At 42.3% G+C, this 19,181-nt stretch overlaps 1 protein-coding gene across 1 annotated transcript in view; it reads left to right on the forward strand.

Annotated features, from left to right (window-relative positions):
• Window positions 1-19,181, forward strand: part of LOC306712114 (forkhead box protein J3-like) — a gene marked incomplete at its 3' end in the record, with an annotated part of 44,447 nt that overhangs the window by 13,921 nt on the left and 11,345 nt on the right. The window contains exons 4-7 of the mRNA XM_079181222.1: window positions 8,778-8,852; window positions 12,048-12,131; window positions 15,632-15,733; window positions 18,134-18,289. Coding sequence (XP_079037348.1) covers window positions 8,778-8,852; window positions 12,048-12,131; window positions 15,632-15,733; window positions 18,134-18,289 — 417 coding nt within the window. The remainder of the gene's footprint in view (window positions 1-8,777; window positions 8,853-12,047; window positions 12,132-15,631; window positions 15,734-18,133; window positions 18,290-19,181) is intronic.

Genomic DNA, 19,181 nt, shown 5'->3' on the forward strand with positions numbered 1-19,181 from the left:
TAATTACATACTAATCACTAATAGCAGTCTCGGTATTGAATTCTTAATTAAAAACAAGGAATTTCTCTTGCGGCCTCCTCGAGGATTTGGCGCCCATCCAGCACTGCATTTCCCTCTCGAACCATCCAGGCCTGTAGCACTCTCCATATGGCTAATAACAGGCTTATGGCTGGTTTCCGTAGCACTCTGGAATGCAACAATTATACCACAGAATGAGCTTATTCTCTAGTCACTGGGTTTGAACCCCCGGAAAGAGACATGGGGCCCATCTCTTGTCAGATCCTAAGTAACGTCACAGTGTTTATAGAATTAAAGAGGAAACTGTAGATGTTTGACAAAGGTTAGGAAAAGGCACATGAAATGGACACTGGTATCATCAGTTGACTGTATTTTGACGTAACCAAGTCTGAACCAAAGCAGACTTCTGTCAGTGATTGTCAGTTGTGATCAGTTGATTTTACATTTTTAGGTTTTTCAGAAATCAATATAAAGACAATGGAAGTATTGACTAAATGCGAAAGCTGTCTTTCATATAGTAAGTGGTATAAAGTAACAAAATAACAATTCTTACTCTGTTTTGCAGTTGAGCTTGTTTGTGCTCTGAACACGGTCACTGCGATCAAACATGCACAGTATAAATGTGTGGACACTTTTACATGAAAACATCACACTTTTCACTTTGCATGTAAAAACCCACACGCCGCCACCCTGGCACTCTCAGGTCATTTTGGTAGAGATCACTTTCCACACTGAAACAAGTCAATAATGACTAGAACTCCTCTTTGTGTTGCCAAACAACAAAGGTGTGCAACGGTTTGGGTACTTTGCTGAATCTGAAATGAATCTCCAAACTTTCACAATCTGTTCATATTTTGGGGATTCTGTAGTCCGACAACTAAGCTAATAGAAAAGAGATGTGACCGTGGCTGGTACCAACCTGAACAGCATCGAGAAGAGGAAAAGCAGGCTGTCGAACATTGGTAGAGCAGCAGAGCACAAGCAGGACACTCCTTCTTCTTCTCCTTCACCTCCTTCCTCCTTCCCTGCTCACTCGCCTCCGCTCCCAGAAAGCCGTTGACAGAAGCTGTCACCTCGCCACACCGCTCGGCTCGACACAACCAGCAACAGGAAGTGTGCCACAGTGGCCTCTTGCTGCTCCGCAACCTAGTTCGGTCTCAGTGTTGTTTTTTGAAACATTAAAACAGCAGCTGAAAGCATTTGTCTTCCAAATCAGTTGTGAGGTGAGAAACGCTGCCGATGTGACACAGGGAGGATGGTAGAGTCGCTAGATAAATCCGAGGGTCACAAGATGGGTACTTTTCTTTAATCTGGGTAGTTTTGCCACCTCAGGCCTCTTGGAACTATTTAAATGAAACAGGACCAGACCAACACTTAGTTGAACTTTCTTTAAAGTGGTGGGAACAGTCTTTCCGAGCTGAGCCGTGAGCAACTGCGACCACTCAAGTCATGCTGGAGTATTTATCCTCTGCACAGAATGGCGTGGTAAAAGATGTGACCAGACCTGCTACCAGGCAGGACCACTGTCAGGATGCATTGGAAGCGCATGTGTTAATGGCTTGGCACAGCGCTTTGCAGTAATTAAAGCAGGCCGACTAAGGCTCGTTACCTGTGGTTGAACGCGCTCGTGATTCCTATTTCTTCACTGACGATGCAACACTGTGAACAACAAATCCCTGTTGAAATCGGCAGGAGGAGAGCTAGCCGACGTTAGCTGTTAGTAGCCCTGTGATGCTAAATAACAAAGCTAACAGCTAAATGAGTATTGGCCAATGGTAAACTATAACATCTTGTCAAATGAAATTTTTACAAAAAAAATTAACAAATCCAGTTGTTTAAAGGAGATGTTTTCACATTAATATGAAATTGATGTAGGAAATGGAAATGTGACCTTTTTTTTCATGCACTGGTATTGGATCGATACTCTGTATCTGCAAGTTCAGGTGTTGGTGTCGTGAAGGAGAAAATCTCAAAATTTGAGAATATCATTGTTTTGGAGCTTCTTACTAGATCTCCAGAGGCAACAGCAATCCTTCTTCCACCTTGTCTGAGATGTCTTTGTGCCAGTCACACACACACACACACACGCACGCACACTCACACTCATGCCCTTTTTCTCCTCCTCTCTCCATCCCACACAAACATATCTGTAAGCAGATACAGGTACACTATTGCAGTAAAACATGCGTATACACACTCATATTCACACGGATAAACAGGTGTGACAGGCGCCTGCACAGATGCACACACACCTGCCTACACACACACACTTGTGCTCAGGTGAATGCGCAAGCAAAAACTGAACAAACACTGTAAATACTCACAGCTGCAAGCACGCACACACACACACACACATGCAAGCACATACAGCAGTGTACAAACACACACTGCACAGTCAGTCACACACACACCTCATCTTATAGATGACTTGTGTGAAGTACTTCAGTGAGGGAGTGAAGAGGGCGGGGAAGGGTCCATCAAATGAAATGAATATGTATGAGATGGAGTTTGAAGTAGTGACTTGTATCCTACCCTGCATTCTCACGGAGTGTCTGTCACTCCGTCACCATCAGGATATAATAAGGCATCTGAATGATGCTCAGAACCCAGGAGACTTTCACATCTAAGACACCTGTCCGCATGCGATCGTACCCCCACATTTCCTCTTCCAGCCGACTCCAGCGCTTCTTCTTTGTGCCTCTTGCACCCCCCCCCCCCCCTCCCAGCTCCTTCTCCTCTGCCTTACCTTGAAACTTTACCACATTTTACCCTCTCTTCATGCACTGTATGGGTTCAGCTGAAAGTTAATAAAATCTCCAACCTCTCTCTTCTCTCAATATATCCCCTCTCGCTATATCGTCCTTCCTTTTCTCTCTTTTTCTTCGTTTCTCTTTGCCTTGTTCAGTCTGTGGGCGCACAAGGACTCTGTGCTTCCACAATGCATCCACTTTGAAGGGCACTGGAAGCTCACGAATGCTGCTGTGAGTGTGTCTGTTTGTTTGTGCGCGTCAAACTCCATAGGCCCTCCACAGGTTAATGCATCAATGCCAGCAAACGTCTTGCCCTTTGACCTCAGTCTCCCTGCAGGCGCACAGTTGAGCGGAGATTCCACACAACCACATACATCCGTTCTGTCTTACCTGGCAAAGTAGAGGCTTCCAGACTTTTTCTCACAGCTTGCCAAGCCACACTTACTTTTTTTTTTCCAGCCTCTGAGGCTTTGCCATATCCAAAACAGCAATGGTCCTTTTTGTTTGATTTAGTTTCTGTATTTTTTACTTTTTTTTTTTTTTCCAGCTGTAAAATCTAACATCATTTAATTGTCATCTTAAGCTTTATACAAGTTGATTGTGCATTTTGCTTATCTGTATTTGTGTTGAATGTCCTGTAAATTCTTAAATAATCCAAAAGCCGTACTTGGGTCTGAAATACGGAATAGCTGTGATACAAAAAGAGAAAAGTATCAATGTCTGTACTAGCAAGGCAAATTTACAGTCATACTCACTTGTGTTTGTATGTGCATTTTCAATTAAAAAAAAACAGTTATCTGAGGTGAAAGCGTTGGTTTATCGATAAAAACAAAAAGCAACTTAGCAAATACATTTGAAGCAGACATAAACATCCGTTTTAGTCATAATTTTTCAACATTGTTTTGTTCGTTTGCCTTCTTCTTTTAGAAAACATCTAAATCTGGTCTTGTAGGATCCAATCACATTACAGTCATTCAGCAGATGCTTTTATCCAAAGCGACTTACAATTCAGATTCTATCACATAGGCACAGCTACGGGTTAAGTGTCTTGCTCAAGGACACATCGACGTGCGACTAGCGGAGCTGGGAATCGAACTGCCGACCCTCTGATTGAAGGACGGCCCTGCTCTCCACTTAGCCACAGTCACACTCATAGAAAGAAGCTGATGGTGACAAAAAGAACATGTTTTGAGGGCCTTTAAGCTTTTGTTTATCACATAAATGTTGTTTGGGAGTCGTAGTTGACCTTCCTCCTTAAGTTTTTATGCTCACACACTTGTGCCTTTGACTGTTTTATCAAAGAACCAGATATCTCGCTAATGCAGCTGCTCAGCTGATGATTCAACCAGGACAGTTGGAGTGTTTGAATTATGAGTCACCTCACATTTTCTCTGCAGAAAATGAATTCAATTCAATTAATTTTGTGTAGCCCAAAATCACAAATTTGCGTCAGAGGGCTTTACAATCTGTACAGCATACGACATCCTCTGTCCCTGGACCCTCGCATCGGAACAGGAAAAACTCCCCTTCACTGGGGAGAAAAGAAAGGACGAAACCTTTGAGAGAGCAACAGAGGAGACAGGAGAGCAATAGAACTGTCACTCCTGGAAACTTAGGCAGCCGAAAGTACTTCCTCCCAATTTGCGACTCTATACCAGTTGGGCTGCACTGTATGTTTCCAGTGCACCCAACTTCACCAACCCGCCATTTCAGTGTCATCAGCATTGTTTTGTTAAAATGGGACTGTTAAGGCGTTGTTGCCTGACTTGTGAAGCTTTTCAAGACTGTTTAATTCAGTTTAGAGGAAATGCCATCTCGTGTTGCCCCTTTGTATTTAACTCAGCTGCCATGACCCAAATCTTCCAAACCTACCCCGCTTATATAACTTCAGCCTTCTCCGTGTGACCTGTTTCCTTGGCGTATCTACACACACACACACACACACACACACACACACACACACACACACACACACACACATACAGCAAGCTTCCTGCCTATGGCCAGAACATCCTTCTGGCTCCTTCAACCTGCACCGTACCTCATCTTCACACACACGTGTACATATTTTTACCTCTTCGACCATTTCTGTCAAGCTTCAAACGTGGCGGTCTTTCTTTGATCTCGCTTCTGACTGATCCACACAAACATAAACACACACACACACACACACACACACACACACACACACAGTCTTACACTCCATTCCTCTGTCTTTCCTCCCCACCCGAAAGCAAGTTTCCAAAACCTGACTTTTTGTCACACATCACATTATATCACATTGCATTTAGTCAAAAAGTCATCCATGCTTATCAAGCCCGCCTTATGTAACTAACCTCTTCAACGCCAGGATGCTGCGCCCTACGTTAAGCAGCAGCAGCCACACACAAACGTAAACAGTCTCTACTGTAGGTACCCCACATGCATGCACGAAGCCTCGTATCTAATAATAACTGTGTAAAAACAGTAGTTTGACCTTATTTCTCTGCCACATAGCTCTTAATCTCCAATCTCTAAAAAATGGTCCTGTAGAATCGCGAGGCTTTATGGGAACTGAACTGGTACGATACATTATACAATGAACGGGGTGCATTCTAGTTTGCACTAAACATGTAACATATATTCAGTGTCTTCATACACATGTACTCACACACTGCTTGTCAAATCTCCATTTGTGACTCTATCTATCCATCCATCCATCTAATGTGATGATAAAACTTCAATTAGATCATTATTAATGAGTTATTTATTCATTTTCATTATTAATTTTGACTGCAGAATTATGGTTTACAATATCATTATTTTACAACAATAACATTGTGTCGAAAATGTAAGTATTACCTCAGACAATATGCAAGTTTTTTTCATAGAATATACAATGCTGATACAATTATTCATACATTATTTAAATCAAAGATGTTATCAAATGGAAATATTGTAGTCTTGTTAGTCGTATTGTATACATTTTCCCAAAATTCAGTCTGACATATGTCTCAAGAAACTTTTGGATCTGTACTACAATTTATGAATTGTAGTTTAGTGTTGTAGATGGAATAAAAAAGTTTATTTAGGTTTGAACAAGCTATGCACAGCATGAGTGGGAAATCCTAAGTGTACTTGTTGTGAACTGCCACACTCGAGGCAGAGTGAACAGTAGAGAGGAGGGAGTCAGGATATTGTTTTATTACGGCTGTGACGGTGCACATTTTCAGACAGTCGCTTCTGGAAGACATCCATGGTGTTGCACTTGATTGTACTCATTAAAGGGACATATAGGTGTGTTAAGAATAAACAACGGGAGCCATAGAGAGAAGTCCTGGCTCCTTTCTCACCTCCACACAGCTGGCCAATCCCGGCGTGCGTGCGTGCGTGCGTGCGTGCGTGCGTGCGTGTGTGTGTGTGTGGGATTGTTGGTTTTCGGAAAGTTAAAGAAATTATGGGACAGGGACGCCAGTAATCCGATGTCGGAAAGGTGTGCGGGGGGAGGGGCAACCTGAAGCTATGTGATCATCGGACGTCTGACAGCTTAAGGCTTTGTATACAAAGATTGGTTGTGTATGAAAAACATTAACATTGTGATATTGCTGATTTTTTTTCATTTGGCTATACTGCTACACATATATAACACTGATTTACTCCATTTAGAGATATTTTCCTGCAGTGGAAACATTGCGTGTTTATAGAGAGGGGGAGTTATAGAATTGGACCAGTCGTTCAATGTCCTCCTTTCATTTCACGCAGACACGACGCCCGCGACGGTGCGATCCATCAGCTGCTGGGCAGGAATGGCGTGGCCTCATCCCGGACCAATAAGCTCATTAATCAGGCAGGGTGAGGAGCAGGAGGAAGGAGGACACAGCAGTGACTCTCATTATCTTACTTCACAGCACTGCTAATCAGTACATTTATTGATGATGTCTATTCCCCTTCAGTGAGGGGATATTACTGTTTCCTCAACATGCAGGAAAGAAGGCATTGTATCCAGTATGTGCACACAAGCAGGCGTAGACTGATGCTCTCCAGGATGATGGGCTCCCTTCTCGCTACACAATTATACACACAAAGACACACACACACACACACACACACACAGTTTCCTTTACGAACATGTTCGACCCTGAAGCTATGTGAGTGGGAAAATTGTGGTAGGTTTTGTTTTTTGTTCCCTTTGTCCATTTTCTTTTTTCTTCGGTTCCTTTTTTGTGTGATGTGAAAACAGGCGTTGTTTGGTATCCTGGTGTTTCAATGGGTTTGGGTTAAAGGGTTATATGTATGTGTGGATCACCAAACGTAAAGGACACACCGATGAGAAAAACAAGCTCCCCAAACCACCCTAGAAATACAAAAATAGAAAAATGACTCCATGCGGCGGGGGAAACCTTTATCATACCTAATGACATGAACAAATATTCATTCATAATATCAGATTTTAACGTCCGCATTGGTAACTTTTCGGTACACCGCCCGGCCCCCACAGAGAACACGCACGCCTGAAGGTGAAATTGCCAGAGTGTGCAAAGTCTGAAATACACCGGATTGTGCATTGCAAGTAGTGCACAGGTGTGCAAAAAGTTCTTGGGTAATAAAAAATAGTGTGTAAGAAACCATAGATAGAGGTTTGCAAAGTTAGACGGGCTGGCTGCTGAAGGGACGATTGGACTCGATGTTAATGATCCAACGCCACCTCCCACAGGAACGTTTTCCAGAACAGATGGTTGCCTTTGTGTGCCGAGCTGGTGGCCGTTCCTCCTTGACGTTTTTTCATCGTCCGACTGTCACGCGTTTCCTTGACGGACGGCCGCATACAGCCAGTGACCCGCAAAGTAGAGCAGCCGAAAAACTGACGGAGCTTTTCTCCGGGAGCGGAAGGGCGAGGCAGAGGTGGACCAGGCTGTTATGGTACGCTAGAGACGGAGAGAGAGGCTGGTTATTATTGGAGAAACAAAGCCGGTGTAGAGCAGTGAGAGCTCAGGAGAAAGAGCAGAGAGATATCTCCCATCCCTCTGTCTTCTCTCCTCCTCCTCCTCCTCCTCCTCCTCCTCCTCCTCCTCCTCCTCCACCCCCCCCAGTGGTATTAATTAGCAGCAGCAGATGAGTGGAGAACGGGAGCCTGAAGGGAGAACAGGTTCACGTTAGGTTAGCCTGCACTGCTGTGAGCCCTCTCTCTCTCTCTCTTTCTCTCTCTTTCTCTTTTCACATGTACACAACACCCACAAACAATAGGAAGTGTTACAAATTGTGTTGGTTTCCCTGCATTAGGGCCCGAACTATGAATTTGTTATTGTATAGCAGAGTGTTGTTTCAGTTCTGCTTGAGTTTTAGCTTGAACACGCACCCTTCACATATCCCAAACTGCATTCAACCCCATAGCACCGCAGTCTTGGACCCCTGACCCAGCCTGACTCCTGTTGCCCCAGCCTGACTCTTGTCTTGCTGTCTATCTACATTGAATGTTCTTCAACCACCTTTTTTCAATCGCCCGTCTCAGGTGTGTCCGACGGAACAGATACGCTTTAGTTTGGATCAAGACGTCCGTCTACATCTGCAGCATAACGACTTGCGTTTCACTCGGCACAACAGTGGAAAGTGGAAGAGTGCTTTACTGTCACTAAAGGCCAACTAAGAGGTCCAGAGCCAGAAGAACCTGTAGCTGATATCAGAAACAGCAGAGTGGCAAAATAATGAGTCTGTGAGTTTCTTGGAAGGTGCTGATTCGCAAACATTTTTTTTTTCTATCCTATTATATTATATATTTTGACCCCTCGGTTGTGAACCACTGATAAAGGGACAGACTATCCAATCTCTCTCTCTCTCTCGCTCTCTCTCTCTCTGTGTGCTGTTGCAATTAAAATAGCATAAACTGGGACCAGAATCAGTGGACTGAAAATGTATTTTACTTGTTAGAATCAATGGATTTGTTGTTAAGTGTTAACCAACAATTGTTTTTTTTCCCGTTTCTTCTTCTTCTCTCCTTCCCCTTACCTTCTCTCTGTCTGTCGCTGCCTGCAGAATTCCATACGACACAACCTGTCCTTGAACAAGTGTTTTCTCAAAGTGCCTCGCTCCAAAGATGACCCTGGAAAAGTAAGTATGTCCTGAACAATGTAATGTGACTGAAAAGCTCAGCTTGAGTGAAGGCGCGGCGCACAATGGAAAAAATACAAGCCCATTTCAGCGAGCTTACAAACATGCGGCGACGGCGATTACTTGTCACGTGATTAGTCGCCCTTGTGCCGCACGTGTGCACACGCTCGCGCATAGGAGCGCCCAAAAGAGCGCACTCGCCTGCTCTGATTCTTTGTCGCACACGCAGAGTGTCTGAACTTAAAAGCAATTTGTAGCGCTGTAACCACCCGAATGCATAATGGCTGCTTTCTCCGTTTTCTGCAGCTCTTCCGATATTGATTCTGCCAAGTAATAATGTGCTACAGAGAGTAATGAATAATAAGTATATGTAGGTACACTCCTTTAGTTGCGAGGCTGTTCACGCATCTGTTATGCTTTATTAGGCCCTGTTTCTCTCTTACACACAAACACACACATAATCAGAGGGAGCATTGATATGTTTCACCACTGCAACTGCTGTGGTTAGGAAGCACACTTCAGCAGCACCGGTTTGAAAACAACAATTTGTCAACTCCTTGTTTGTGCTGAATTTTAAAAGCTCAAATGTCTGCTTTTCAAGTCATCACAGGGTTAATGTGAGGAGCAACAAGCCAAAACTTTTCATTGTGCACTGAAAACTCATTTTATTTGTGGGCGGGGTGTTCTCCAGGCTGCAGGGATTTTGGAGCCATTGAAAAATGAATTAGGGGGAAGAAGGTTTAAATAATTCAAACAAAATCCATGGGCTTGAGTGGAGGCCTATAGTCTGCAAAGATACAAAGAGAGCGGCTCCCTCGTGATTAGCCCGACTTGGACCTGACCAGCCCCTTAATTCACACCGTGGATCGAAGTGGTCGATACCTCGGCTACACATCTGTGTGGGGAGAAGTTGAGTGTGCGAGCTCTGTTTGAAGCCATAGAGAGCGGGGAGAAGCTAAATCATGCATGTGCTAACGTTAATTGGCTGTGTACTGCTCACTGATGTGGGACTGAGAGACAGGGGGAGGAGAAGAGGCAAGGATGGGGAGGTGTTCAGAGATGAGCCGTGTGTGTGTGTGTGTGGCCTAGATGAATATCCTGAATTCTGTCTGCAGCTTTGGACCTCCCTGTGAGGACAGAGGGAAAATGAAAGGGGCGGGGGGGGAATAGACCAGCAGGAAATCAAGGACCTAAAAGCAACTGATTTCCTCCGCTCTCATTGATTGTCTTTATTTTGGAGTGTGCTGTGTTTTAACATTGTGCATCAAAAGGATTGCAGTGGATTTTTTTTCTGGGGAAGCGAAGCAGGAGCGTGCACCGCAGGAAAAATAAACCCAGAGAAAGATTGGATAGAGAAGTGGAATAACAACTGATACATTGGTTTTATCGGATGCAAGGGAGATCCCTCTGCTGCGCTTTTTTCTGTTTAGTGACACTAAAGAAGTGGGAAAAAGAGACTAAATAGTATCCACAACAGGAGGAGATATACCAGAGACTAATGGAAATATTGTAAAGAATGGGATGGATATTACTCTAGCAAACACAATAGTTGACATTAATATAATGACAGCAGAGCTAATATATTATTTACAGTAACGATGTAAGGGTTTAAATAGTTTCCTCATACAAATATTTGACATGAAACTGAACTGGTCAGACTCTGGTTTGTGTTTCTGAAAGAAACTAAAGTCCTTCTAGGTCACTAAGAAGCTTTTAAAGTTAGTGCCTTGTTTTATTCTGCCATCACAGCATTACTGCCAATAATAAGAACAGGATTAACGCGTTAATTAAAGGGACTGGATCCGTATTTGTTTTTTACTACCTGTGTTAAGTGCGAGTAGTGTACGTGATGATTATAGTTATTAAGTATTCATACAGTAGCCGTGAGACTGTCACAAGGATGCAGGGTTCATATCACTTTCACCTCTGATCGTTCAGTCTGTGACGTGCTTGCTCGAAGCTCAGTTTGTACTCGCTGTAGTTTAGCCGGACTGTCACGTGACTTCATTTAGGTAAATATTTTGCCAGCCAAATCAATATTTAACCTTTGTTTCTTGATAATGCATTTCATTCTTGACTTGTTTCTTCACAGGGCTCGTACAAAGGCAGTAAAGTAGTCCATGAATATGAGATATGAGTTTCCAGATAATTACATTCCCTCCTCAGCAGTGTTGGTTTATGGCTTTTTGCCGGTTACACCTACAGTCCATCTATGGGTTACACTTGTTGTCTTTTTATTTCCTCACTGTTCATTTTGTTTGTACACCCTCTGGCGTTTCGGAGAGTGATGCAACGAACTGCGCATTTAATATAAACGCGTCCGTGCATGCTTGGAGCTGGCGCGCCATCTGCGATAATAAACAAAGTTGTACACGGGAGGTGGTGTGGGGAGGCCGCGAGCTTCTACCAAAACAGGACAAATGTGTTCTTAGCTGGCTTAGCTATTGGTGAGCTTACAGTCAGGAATGGGTTTTGTTCACAGTTTCGAGGGTGAATGAAGGACAGGACAACCGGAGTGCTGCTACTGTACAGGCAGTCAGTAAATACCCTTAAAACACAGGCTGGCCGATGAAACCATCGTGTTGTGTTTTTTAATACAAATGTGTGGGAATGGAGGTTCAAGTTTAAAGGCTACTTCTCTTTGATGTTGGTAGTGTGTTAAGTGGCTGGTTGAGATGCTCCAAAGATTGAGAAGATCTTTTGTGTCCACAGCTGTGAAACTTTTAGGTTTGGTTTCATATGGCTGTTTATACAATTGCACAGTTTGAAGGTTTCATTTTATATGTGTTATACGTATGGGAGGCTGCTTATTTACCCATTGATTAGCTCTCTGACCTGTGTCTCTCTTGCTATTTGTCACTTTACAAATCAGTACAATTACATTGTTCGACCACCGACACCAATAAAAGATCCAGATCCAAAAACACCTTTTTAACACAGAAATATTGAATCCTTATGAGTGATTGTATGATTAATACACAGAGTATATATTTGTATTCATTTCACAGGTAACACAAATACAAAGAAAATAATGTAAGTGATTATTTAAGAACTCCACCACTGACTCCTTATTTAAGTAAAATAGAAATATAAGGAATATGAAAGTGTACCTAAACCAACAAGAAAAATGACAAGCAGAGCATCTTCCATCAAACACAAGACTTACCTCTTTGTTGTATTGGGGTCACTCTCCAGGGTTCGTACTGGGCCATAGACACCAATCCTAAAGAAGACGCAGTACCGAGCAGGCCAAAGAAGAGGCCGCGCTCTGGAGAGAGGGTAAGTACTTTAACAATGCTCTATGAAATCTTCCTTTTAACACTAAAGCTGGTTGTTTTTAAAAAACGTATAATGTGGCAGTTCGCTGCTCAGTTGGGCTGTTGCTGCTGAAAAACAATAATCTCAATAACCTTTGTTAGTTTCCATTTTTTTATTTTTTTTTTTATTTACACCAATTCAAGCTCACTGACATCAAAGTGGCAAAGGATGTAGCTGTGTGAGAAGGCCCGTGGTCACAAAAAACAAGAGAGCGAGAAAAAGCAAGGCAAGTTTATTCATACAGTCAAAGCACTTTACATTAAACAAAAGACAAAGTGCAAAAGAAACACATTATGAAAAGGACATTTAAATTACAATTTAAGAGAGAATAGAAAATAAAAACAAGAAAAAATAGAATAAGACAATAATAAAAGTTACAGTGCAGTGTAAGAATTTATTTAATAAAAGGAAGCGGCAAAGCTTTGATTTAAGGTCAACAGAGATGCTGCAGAAATGTTTGTGTGGGAACAGACTGCCAATCTTTTTTTCCCTTCTCCCCGGCTATAATGATGCCAAGATAGACCAGCAGGCAAACAAGGTGCCTTTAAAGCAAAAACCTAAGAGTCTAAAGCCAAGCTTGCAGCTCTGTGTGGTGCGATGACGCCGTTTTGGTAATTGCTTCTGCATCACGGTTGAAAATCGTCTGTGATTATGTGCTAGATCAGTGATACCAAGTGACAAAGCCAAGAGGATTTGGTGACAGGGGAACGTACGGCTTAGAGACGATACAACCACTCCCGACGCCAGGCTTCGTATATTGATACTGTGCAGTTAAACCTACAGCTACCTGCCTGACTGTGGTACAAATAAATGTCTCTTGCCGCATGTCGTGCTCGTTTGGATGATCTCCATTAGTCTAATTGTCGACCAGTAAAAGTGCGTCTTTGAATAGGGTTGCGTAATTAGGATTCTGTAAAGACACAAAAGTAGCAAAGACCTCAATTACATTGTACACCTTTTTCCTTGGCTGAGTTGAACAGGCAGGGTTATCTGTGACACCAGATTTGCTTTGTGCCATTTGAGTGATATTACCCGCTTATTACTGGACCTCTACCACGTGCTGTATGAGAACCAGAGCTTATGGTCTCAATTAAACAAGGTCACCACCGTATATTGTACACACATGTTGAGACTTGTGTGGAGCCAATCGCTCAATATGCTCTAAATTTGGAATTTAGCACCCATAAAGAAGTTGCCGTAGCTTTTAGAAAAACACCTAAACTTGGATGGTTAAAGGAGCTGCAGGCATTATATAGCTACCTTATTATACCTCAGAGATCATATAAATAGAACATATAAAACTGTAATTCGGTGATGTTATGATAAGTATTCATAATTTATCAACATCCCGTATCCACACTAAACTTTAAGTAGCATGACAACCCTTCCTTCAGCCAACCAAATGAGCAACTATTTCAAATGGGAGTCTTTAATTCCAGTATGCAGATACCAATCTGTTTTTGTTCCTTTGCATTCTGTATCCAGCTTCTGACCCACTGAGGCTTTTCTGAATGTACAGCTGACTGTGTTTGTTGTTGCATTAAAAACCTGCAGAGTCTTTCATCATGGTGCAGCACAGCTGGTCGTCTCCCTTCTTTTCTCATCCCGTGTCTCCGCAACTCTTTGTGTATCTTGATCATTATCTTTCTGTGCGTCTGTTTGTCTGCCGCTCTCTCTGGCTGTATCGCTGCTTCAGCCCTCTCTCCTCTCCAGGGACCTCAGGCAAGCGTGGCGCAGTAAAGTGCACAATCACAGTTGCTCATTGGAGAAAACGTTGAGGTAAAAGAGAGAGAGAAAAAGGGGGGGAACAATGGAAAGAAGTGTGAAAGAAAGGATGCAGGAAAAAAAAAGAGAGACCTCAAGGTAGAGAGCAGAGAGGGAAAATCGAGCTGCAAGGGGAAGGAGGGGAAAAAAGTAAGAGGAGTAAGAGGGAGAGGAGGGAGAGTATTCTAGGCTTGTGTTCCAGTTAATTACCACAGAAGGCCCCGGGGCTGCCATTAGACATATTTTCTTCTATTTTTTTTTTATTACAAACATTAATTAATTCAGAGCCTTGTCATCTCGTCTTACATGGATGGGCCCTTCGACCCCTTTTCTTACGCCTCACTTGCACTGCTGGCAGACACACTGTGGGCTGTCACATGGGCTAAAGAGAAACAGGGAGGTTTTAAGTGCTAAGATTTATAGCAGTGTTACCGTCTGAAAGAAAAAAGCTGGGCTAAATATGTGGTACTGTTTTTATTAGGGTTTTGTTGCACCTATAGGCTCCACTGTCAAAGTCTTTAACGTCTCCTGATGACAGCGGTTGTGCAAATGAAAAGATTTGAAGTTGGCAGCGAGGCTAAACGGCAGCTGCATAAATGCATTGTGTAAATGTGTAGACAGGCAGTGTACACTTAGTTTAGGAGCTGCGTCTCCGGTGCCCCTCAGCATAATCACTTTCTTTCATTTCCTGTTTGCCTCTCCGTCTGCCTGTCTGCCGGTCCGTCACCACTCAATTATCTCCCTACCTATTCTTCCCTTTTCGCTCCCCTTCTTCCAAAAGCCTTCCTCACTCCTCTCTTCACCTCTCCGTTGTCTTCTTTTTAAGTACCTCCACCAGGGAACCGACAACCCATTTCACTGGGAGTTTATCATAAATTAAAGATTGCATTGTTACCAACCAATCCTCTTACTGTAAGCAGTTTGGGAAGGCATGCAAGCTGCCTTGAACCCTGAAAGGAGTCAGACGAGGGAAAAATAAAAAAAAGTGTCCTCGTTTTTATTTAGAATTTTTTTTTTTTTTCCAATTTGCTGGCGTCAATTTAGCCCCTCATCGATCTTTGAACAGTTCCTCGGTTAACTCTACTCCAGCTCTCTGTGAGGACAGCAGAAAATGAACTGCTGCTGAATCCATTTTAGATGCTTGAATAATGCATGAGGGATGGGTTCATTTATCTCATCAAGTGCGAATGATGTATCAACTTTTTCAGGCTGTTTAAGTGTCCAGCCGTTATAATGAAGTGCACCTCGACTGGTGCACATAGTTGGTGCCCGGGGGCGTGGCGGTGAGTCAGGAGGCTCAGAAACACAATCGTGAATTTACAGCGTTCAGAAATTTCTCATAACATTTGTCCAATTCAATTTCCTTCATAATTTCTCCTGTCACAATCAGCTGTGAGTACTAATAGTAGCAGTGTTTGTTGTTTTAGGGGAGTGGCTATGGAGGGAAGCCTGAAGGAACGGGCTGTCGGTGTTGCCGACTTGGCTACTTTCTCGCTAGATTTAGCAGCTTTTGTAGCTAGTGCTGCTAGCTACTTTCTTCTTCTCGCTAGTTTCTCGAGATTACCAACCCTAGCTTTAATGTGCTAATGAAAATAAATGATATGCCTCTTCAAACATACATTGCTAAATATTTTCACACCCATAGATTCATTTGGTGTCTCCGTCCTCGTTCTCAGTCCTCTGTCCTCTACTTTCAGGCATCAACTCCTTACAGCCTGGAGTCCGAGTCTCTGAGAATGGACTGCATTATGTCAGGAGGGGCGTCCCCCACTCTGGCCATCAATGCTGTAACCAACAAGGTACGACACCAGCTACTCACTTTTGTACATACAGAACTTTTTAAATAGTTGAAAAAGCTCAGAAAAATGTTACTTAATGGCCCTTTAAGTATAATGAATATTCCTGTCCTGATAATGTGTAATGATGATTGTTAACAAATGAATTAGTCAAGAAGATGTAGTCATTTGCTCAGAAGAATGTGTTGAAGTTTTTAATCATGATTACTAACTGGATGTCAGACGTACTTGCAGCAGAATGAGTCTTACAGGTCAAACAATGCAACCTGGTCGCACACATCCAAATACCGTTCTACAGGCTCTCACTTACACACACAACCGTATGCACTGAAACACACACACACACACACACACACACACACGCTGACTAAAAAGCTAAACTGGGTGTGACCGTCTGTATAAGGGTCAGAGATTAAGTAGCGACTGGGACCTCTGATGCCTGTCTGAACTGCCACACACACACACACGCACACACACACACACACACACACAAACAAAGAGAATGATGATGTGTGGTACGTGACCTCTTCGTCTGACCTCGACCAAAGAGGAACATTTGTCCCACAGCAGCAGCTCACATAACTCTTGAGTGTTTGGTCGGGACGTAATGTGAAGGTCTGGACTTGACAGCTTATTCCAGTTCTCCATTCTGCTCTTTTCACACATTTTGACTCATACTTCCCAGAATTTGTCAATGTGAAGCACTTTTATTAGAAATTATTAACGCTCTGTTAATTAAAAATGATTTCATCACCATCATTATATCGCCATGTATTCACTTGCTGCAATCATTTATCCACTAAAGATAGTAAGCACAGTGACTTCTAGGTTTGTCTTTTGGGGTTTTGGGAACTAGTTAAAGGTATTTCTCATTCATTTTGACATTGTCTAGACTTAATAACAAAGTCATGCATAGATTGATATAATCTGAATCTAAATAGTTTGCCTAAATACCATTATTGTGCAAGACAGTGTTGTTAGATCCACACACATATAGAGTCTTAATGTGACAACAGAAAGTGAGAGGTGGGCATCATTAACGGCCAAGGAGATCAGCGTCAAGTGATTATTGTTTTCCAGACAGTTTGGTGTAATTTACCTCTTGCATGTCAGTTTGCACTTATTCTGTTTCTACCAAAGGGAAGATTATAACTTGATTCGTCTCAGCCATCCCTATACATTTTGAAAAAAAAAAAAAATGATTCAGAGCAAGGAGAGAAAGACCTTGATGATAATGATGCCAGCGTCAATGATATCCGCCCACATCCAGACAGGTGGCGTCCTGCAGGCACAGCAGCGCATCAGAGCTTCTTTAATAACACATTTGCACACTAATATTCTGTTTGCAATGGAGAGTGGCTGTTCTTCTGAAAAAGACATTCCTATAAGATAATGCTAAGAGCTTAGGATAACAGAAATGTTTTTTTATCATTTATTTCATTCGGATATTGTAATGTTTTTACTTGAAATCTAAAATGCCTAGAAATTGAAGCTCTGCCAAGTCTAAAAAAAACAATGTTGAAACCTTTCCAGAGACATCATGAGCTGTTATATTATCAGTTTTTCCTTTTTTTCCCTAATGTATATAGACTTTAACCACATAATTATTTCCTTGTTACTACAGTAACACAGCAAGGAGAATTACATCTTCACTCAGATGTCACCAAATACACCAAATACACCAAAACAGAAAACGTTCACGATTAACACTTAACGAAGCTGACTCTTGAAAATGCTTATTTATTTCCGCTACAAGAACATCTACCGGGTAGAGCACCGCCCCAGAGAGCCTTTACTGTTTTCTCACCCGGAGGCTATAATTTCACATTTGTCTATACAATTAAATGTAGCCTGGAGGTAATACTGGCGCTCTTCTTCACAAGTACTGGCAGTCAAAGACAACAAGAAAAACATGATTCAACATAATCCTGAGGCATTTCTTTTTAAAGCTTTGTGATCTGTCACCAGAAGACCACATGCAGTCCACTTCCTCTGAAACAATAAAGTAATTTCTGAAGTTACCGTTTTGTTTCGGGGTCGCGACATTTAATCAAAATCACCATGTTCAAGGAAGAAAGATCATCATTAGTTAACGTGCTGTCATGCAGCAGCAAGACCAATTTGCATTTACCAGCACTTTGATTTCCATATTTCCTCATGAGTTGTCTAATAAGTTAATGGTGCTTGGGTAATTTGTTGAGGTGGACGGAGTTCACTTTAGGCTGGAGATAAGTCTGCGAATGGACAAAATGAAGGAACTACAAAATCTCAAATCGCTCAAAAAAGGAGTTTATATGGTGCATTGCCTCAACATTTTTGCCCTGTGTAATTGCCTTTATTGTCACATTAACAATAAATGGATCGTGTGTGTGTGTGTGTGTGTGTGTGTGTGTGTATATGTAGGTAGCACTCTACAACTCCGAGGCAGAAGGCAGCGAGAGTCCTGGTAGTCTGGGCAGCCTGAGCAACAGCCTTTCAGAGCAGAGTTTGGCATCCGTCAACCTTAACAACCTGAACACCGCCGTCAGCAGCGGCAGCAACGTACACAGCTACACACCAGTAAGTTCTTCTCTTTATTTTGAGTGACAGTCTAATGATTGCTGAAGGAAAATATCTCTATTCTTCTTTCTGTCTGCACAAGAACCAACAGCTGACCTGCCACTGCCACAGACTCTTATTTAAGGGCACTTCAGCGGGGCCGGAGCTTTCTGCCACTTTTCTTCTGCTTTTTTAAAATGATTATCTCGAACTGGCAAACGTTCAACCAACAGCATTCAAACTAAAAGTTTGGACTGTGTTCACTTGATTCTGAAATAAACCGGATGATTCAGTCACCAGTTCAGACACTCTGTCGGTACAGAAGGTGTCTGCAGCACCCTTAGCAGACTGAGGAGGTGGTAACCAGCTAACGACATGTACGCTGGATCTACAGTGCTGCTGGAGCTCTGTTTCACATTTAGACTTTGCAAGCAAATATATCTTCAGTTGGCTTCTGCAGAGCACATGTAGTGTGCTTAGATGACATTTGCATTGTTCTCTACAATGTTAGTACAGTTAAGCAGATGGCATGAACAGACACGTTCATATATCTTTTTAACCTGGATAAATCATAGATTTTAGTGGTGCTCTCTTGCTAAATAATTAAATATTTAATATATATAATTAAATAACTAAATATCCATTTTATTGCTGTTTGACATGCAGAGACATGCATGTTTTCTATACATTTTTTCTAAACAAATCAAATTGCCGACACCCAGAAAGATGTTTGTATTTATTTTATATATTTTATTTTATTTTCAGAGGTGTGGAAATGCAATTAAAAGTGCAGGTTGATTTAAAACTCTATTGCTTGTTGTTGAATGTTGCATTCTTATGCACCGCTTGTGAATTACATTTTTGTTTTGCAGCCAGCCATCAATACTGTTTGCGGCCCCTCACACTCCTCAAG

This window comes from Pholis gunnellus, assembly GCF_910591455.1.
Source record: "Pholis gunnellus genome assembly, chromosome: 2".
NCBI lineage: Eukaryota > Metazoa > Chordata > Actinopteri > Perciformes > Pholidae > Pholis > Pholis gunnellus.